General features: G+C 43.4%; 1 protein-coding gene across 1 annotated transcript; it reads left to right on the top strand.

The window, feature by feature from the left end:
* Positions 1–4,193: 4,193 nt before the first annotated feature.
* On the top strand, positions 4,194–5,879 carry LOC149280532 (frizzled-1). Its single transcript, XM_089500377.1, has 2 exons — positions 4,194–5,658; positions 5,731–5,879. Exons 1-2 carry the CDS (start codon positions 4,194–4,196, stop codon positions 5,877–5,879), a joined length of 1,614 nt encoding a protein of 537 aa, XP_089356503.1.
* Positions 5,880–6,457: the final 578 nt, after the last annotated feature.

The raw sequence follows: 6,457 nt of genomic DNA, 5'->3' as shown, positions 1-6,457 counted from the left end.
TGTGAGCACTAACTAATACACGGTTCTCCAACCTAACTACAGTTGGACGGCTTATCCGTTCCCAACAAACAAAACAACAGAGTATATGCAATGATAGCAGCAGTCAGTGTTTTTGGTAGCTCTCTCCCTCTCTCTCAGGGAGCCAAATGATCTCTCCCCTGCACTGAGACCAGGAGGCTACTTAACTGCCTCTCCCATTAATTAGTGGAACCAGGTGAGTACTAGGAGAGTATCCGATAATCTCCGGACTGGATTCCCACCTGCTGGTCTTCGGCTGCTCATAAACTGTGGAGTGGAGCACTGGCCCGCCCTACTCTCCAAATGCTCCACCCCAGGGACCCAAAACACACAAATAACAACAGACGTTAATAAGTCCAATATTAACAGTACATTTCCCTGGGGCTAGAAAACCTATTGTGGGTAACCACCCTGCAAAATATAAGGGGATATATACACTCCTTCCATTATCATCCCCTGCTTTCTGTCACAATATGTATATATATATATATATATATATATATATATATATATATATACGGTAGATACTGTATTGTAACAGTATATTTGGTTTCTTTGTTTTACATTAAACTATACATTTTAATAACCTAACATGAGAGCTATGAAATACGAGTCAAGCATTAAACCATAGAAATGTTCATTAAGTTCCTAAGAAAGAAAACATTGTTTGCCAAAACTGCTTATGGTTTAAAAACATGAAATTATTTTCCGTATGGAAGAAATGCTAGTTTGGCATGGATATTAACTCTTCTGTCTGTTATAAAGCTGCACTTAAGGTTTTCATTTTTTTGTAATGACTGTTTTATTCCTAAAAGTAGATTACTCAACTATTAATTTAAATTGATAAATTGTGTTTCCATAAGTTATAGGAAAATCTTTTTAAGACAAATTCAAATGAACTTTTTTTTTATAAACCGATTTTGCTTGTGTGTTTAATTACATGAAATAAATTCTTATTCCAAGTTAAGCGGGTGGTTTTTGTGAAGGCAATGAACCAGGATTGGAACAGGAATTCAGAATCACTTTTCAGGGCCACATAAACAATAGTGAGCTAGCAAACCACAGAAATTCTGGATTTCAATTAACATTGTATGAGATATTTGTCCAAGAAGTTTAACAGGAGAGGGAGGGGGTGAGTGAAAAGCAAACCTATTGTTCTTGAAGAAGAGATGTATGAAATGTTTAAAAGATCCAAGAAAAGTCCAACAGATTATCCACAAACCCAATGTATACATTAATACAAAAGAAAGAATCGAAAAGCAGGTCGTTTCACCGACGGAATAGAACAACTTTGCCCCAATGGTAAGTTTCCAGTATGTCTTAATGTGTTTTAACGTTATCGTTAATTTAAATTTTTACTCTTCCTACTGTAATGGTGCTACTGAATCAGCTGGCACTTTATATAATCCAATGAAATATAATGTAAAGACAAGCACTTATCATGGTTTTGTATCTTTTTAATGTGTGGTAGGTTTGAACCAGGTCAATGCTTTTTGATAATTTTACAGATCATATACATTGTCACTCCATCATTCTCAAACTCCACTCACTAAAGTCAGAGTTGTACAAAGTGTACTTTGCTGACACTCCCCAGTGATATATCTTAGTTTACATACAGGGTTAGAACTATTGGCATGTTAACTAAGTGCATCTTCACTAGTAAAGTAGTTTTTACTGCAGAGTTAACGTTCACACGATACTCATTGTACTTTTGGTTTACACGCAGTACTTGTTTTACCACACATCTCTGTAAATAGGGACACAGCAAGCTAACAAGTTATGAGTAGCACTCACGTTACCATTGGCAAGTATTGAATGCCATCTTAATTTGCCCCAGGACTAACTACTTAACTCACTCAGAGAGACAACACTGTTACAAGGGCCCCCTTCTATATATTACTATATACAGATCACAGTGCCAGAGTACAGCCATTTGCTGCTCAGTGGAATCATTTATAATTTTATTTACCAAAGAGACAGGCACAGTACGGGGTGTGGGGATGTGGGCAGATGCGGGGCTAGGGGCAGATCTTTGCCATAACCAAGAAGAGTGCTGCTATATGACAGATCTTGGCACTCCTTGTCAACAGGTCGCAAGACGGCCATGTGGGAGCTGCGACTGTGGTCTGCGCTGCAAAAGCTCAGACCTTGATTGTTTCTACTGCTTAGTGGGATGGTAAGGAGATGGCCCTTGATCTCCACAACCGGGCATGATAACCTGAAAATAGGGACTGTTCCACATAAAATTGGACACCTATGAAGTATGCTCATGCTATTACTCTGTCACGTGGGTCATCCAATGCTTAATGATCAAGGGGATGCATTTTACAGTTTGAGAGTGGGGTCTCCAAATAAATAGAAAGAAACAATATGTAACACATTTCAGAATATACAGTATGAATTACTTCCAGTTTGCTTTAGTTGATCAAATCCTCTGTGTATAATATACATGATGAATATTTGTAGTATCTATATACCTATATTATCTCACAATATGAGTGGTATTTACAGAGCTCCATATATAAACACTAGATGTTCATTAAAGGGGAACTGTCTTTAAATTAAACAAAATATAGCATGTGTTTTTATTTCCCAAGCAGTCTGATTGTTTTTGAGATATTTAGTTGAAACACTAAAAAAATTTTTTTTTTATGTATCGCCGGCAGATTCCATAGCGTTTTACAATCAGAGTCGGTAGGAACTCTGGAATATAAGATCAAATTCCAGTCCTGAAATTCTCTCCCTTTTCAAAGGCTGCTTGAACTCGTCAACAACAAGACAGCTGCCCTTATGGTATACACATAATGAGGGGTTTCAGCACCAATATATTGGTCATTTTACTATATATAAACACAGTAACATGGGTTTATTTACTGTATGGAACTTTAAATGTACTATATGGGAAAACGTGGCAGATCCGCTTCCAGCAAATGTAGGTTTTACAGTTGAATGCAGTTTTACATTGAGTATCACACGCATGTGGTCATATAAAGTGTACATTACTACAGTATGCACAGGCCTTGAATAAGATAATGGAGTCCTGATGGTTTGTTTCAGCAGGGCCGTCTTCGCCTTTTGTTTGCTTGTCACTACTTGTACCTAAACTACAACTATACAGGATTCCCCAGATCCCTGTAGCTCGGTTGTCCAGGTCCATGCCATACCCAGGGTAGCTGTCTCTCTGCCCTTTGATTCGTAATCAGATCACTTTGCTGTCACACCGATGATGTCATGCCTTGATGTACACGGCTGCTCCAAAGCTGACAGGTTTTGTGTTCAAGAGGTTCTGCGTCACCTTTTTCTAATCCGCATTGCAGCCTATGACACGCAGACAGATAAGAGCCCCTTACGGAGAGGAATCTGGACCATACCATAGTTCAGGATGCTCCAGGATGGAATGCGCCATCTTACACTTTTTCACGTCTCTTTAATTATGGCTGCAATACAGATTTTGGAAATAAGATTTAGATATTATTTCCATATTTTATGTATAAATATTGACTCAATAATTACAATAAATGCTAATGTAGTATTTTTTATGTATTGCTTTACATGTGTAAAGTGCAAATTAGAATGATAAATAACTGGGCATAGTAAATAAATAATGCAAAGCGGCTGATCGTGTACATGTGAACATACATGTCTGAGGGTGTACCTGCTGTACGGCCAGCACACACCACCATTGCATTAAAGTGTAAACTACATATTAATTCCGACGAATTATTTTCCCCGGACACCGTGTTATAAAGAATAATTATTATATATGTATGTTATGTTATTAATACACGGTGTGCACAGCTCCGTGTAATCGCCGTTCGCTCCGTCAGAAAGTTCAGTCAGGTTGTGAGAGGATCCCTTAGCTGACAAGTTTGCTTCTGGTTTCAAGGCTCCTCCCTCTCGGTAAAGAGGCGGGCAGCGGGGAGCCTGGAAACGGCTATGAGACGAGTTGAAGGATTGACACGAGTGGTCGGGGCTGCTGGGAGTGGGGCTCCTCCCGTCTCTGCACCTGGGGAGGGGGAACAGGGCAAAAGCGAGGGGGCAAGACTGGAGAGGAAGGAGAGAGCGTGGAGTGAGCCGCTCGTTCGCCGAGGACTGTTGCGGAGCTGGCGGGGGCTTCATGCTGCACACATTGAACTTGCATGGCGAGGGATCCGAGAGGGGCACACGCTGGCAGCATGGCACAGCCCGGGCTCCTCCTGCGGGGCTCTTGTAAAGTTTGCAGCCCGGTTTACCCCCTGCTGCTGCTGCTGCTCTCTGCTTGCGTGCCGGTGGCGGAGGGGCAGTATAATGGGGAGAAGGGCATCTCCGTCCCGGACCATGGATACTGCCAGCCCATCTCTATCCCACTGTGCACGGATATCGCTTATAACCAGACCATCATGCCCAATCTGCTGGGGCACACCAACCAGGAGGACGCGGGGCTGGAGGTGCATCAGTTTTACCCCCTGGTCAAGGTGCAGTGCTCGCCGGAGCTCAAGTTCTTCCTCTGCTCCATGTATGCCCCAGTGTGCACGGTGCTGGAGCAGGCGCTGCCCCCGTGCAGGTCCCTGTGTGAGCGGGCCAGACAGGGCTGCGAGGCTCTGATGAACAAGTTCGGCTTCCAGTGGCCTGAGACTCTCCGCTGTGAGAAATTCCCGGTGAACGGGGCAGGCGAGCTGTGCGTGGGGCAGAACACATCTGAAAAGGGCACCCCAACCCCTGCCCTGCCCGAGCTATGGACCAGCAACCCCCACGTCAGGACATCGTACAGGGACAAGTTCACCTGCCCCAGGGCGCTCAAGATGCCCTCCTATGTGAACTATCACTTCCTGGGGGAGAAGGACTGCGGAGCCCCCTGCGAGCCCGGCAGGGTTCACGGCGTCATGTACTTCTCCCAAGAGGAGCTGCGCTTCTCCCGCATTTGGATAGGCATCTGGTCGGTGCTGTGCTGCGCCTCCACCCTGTTCACGGTGCTCACTTACCTGGTGGACATGAAGCGCTTCAGCTACCCGGAGAGACCCATCATCTTCCTCTCCGGCTGCTACACCATGGTAGCCATAGCCTACATCGCCGGCTTCTTGTTGGAGGATAAGGTGGTGTGCAACGAGCATTTCGTGGAGGATGGCTACAAAACGGTGGCACAGGGCACCAAGAAGGAGGGCTGCACCTTCCTGTTCATGATGCTCTACTTCTTCAGCATGGCCAGCTCCATCTGGTGGGTCATCCTTTCCCTCACTTGGTTCTTGGCAGCTGGCATGAAGTGGGGGCATGAAGCCATAGAAGCCAATTCCCAGTACTTCCACCTGGCTGCCTGGGCAGTGCCTGCCATCAAAACCATCACCATCTTGGCAGTGGGGCAGGTGGATGGGGATATCCTGAGTGGGGTGTGTTTTGTAGGAATCAACAATGTGGATGCACTGCGTGGATTTGTCCTGGCCCCACTTTTTGTTTACTTGTTTATTGGTACTTCCTTCCTCCTGGCTGGCTTTGTATCCCTCTTCAGGATAAGGACCATCATGAAACATGATGGAACCAAAACCGAAAAGCTAGAGAAGCTGATGGTAAGAATTGGAATCTTCAGTGTCCTCTACACGGTCCCGGCCACCATTGTCATTGCTTGCTACTTTTATGAACAAGCTTTCAGGGAACAGTGGGAGAAAAGTTGGGTTAGCCAGAGCTGCAAGTCCTATGCCATACCCTGCCCCAGTACCCATCACCCACCCATGACTCCAGACTTCACTGTCTTCATGATCAAATATCTCATGACCTTAATAGTGGGAATAACATCTGGCTTCTGGATCTGGTCTGGAAAAACGCTAAATTCCTGGAGAAAGTTCTACACGAGACTTACCAACAGTAAACAAGGGGAGACTACTGTGTGATGGTGACAATCGAATGTGGGATTCTTGTACACTCTGTATGCTTTTTCTTTGTAAATAACAACTGTAACATTTTGTAAGTATATTTTATATTTAAATGACAACAGATCATGCCTTTTTATGGTAGGAATGTTCTAACTTTTTTTGTTGGGATCTACGGTTTCCTGGACCTTTTGGGGGAACTTTCGATCCCCAAAGCCATCTGCTTGAAGATAAATGCTTTGGGAAAAAAAATCTTTGAAGAAAAAAAGAACTTTTATAGCACTTGTGACCAGCTTTTATCTTTTTGCTTAATAAAATACCTCTCTTTGTCTCACTTCTCGGTCTTATACCAGCATAGAAGCATCTCAGACCTTTCTGAGCTTTTTTAGAAATGTGCACAGTGGTGCTGAAAGGGTTAACTTTGAGATCACTTTTGGCTTTTTTGGCCGTTACATTTTTATCACTTTTTTGTTTGTTATTATGGTTTCGCACCATTGTTGGAAACCAAGTCAAGACACAGGGATTAACAGCATTTTGTTAAATTAGTATCTATTTGCCTAAGAATACCACATACACAAAAATATAGAATTTTGTTGGCT

This window comes from Sceloporus occidentalis, unplaced genomic scaffold, assembly GCF_023333645.1.
Source record: "Sceloporus occidentalis isolate IW3139 unplaced genomic scaffold, rSceOcc1.0.p SCAF_154, whole genome shotgun sequence".
In the NCBI taxonomy this organism is placed as follows: Eukaryota; Metazoa; Chordata; class Lepidosauria; order Squamata; family Phrynosomatidae; genus Sceloporus; species Sceloporus occidentalis.
Note: the sequence above shows the minus strand (reverse complement) of the source record. Positions and strands in the feature narration are given on the sequence as shown.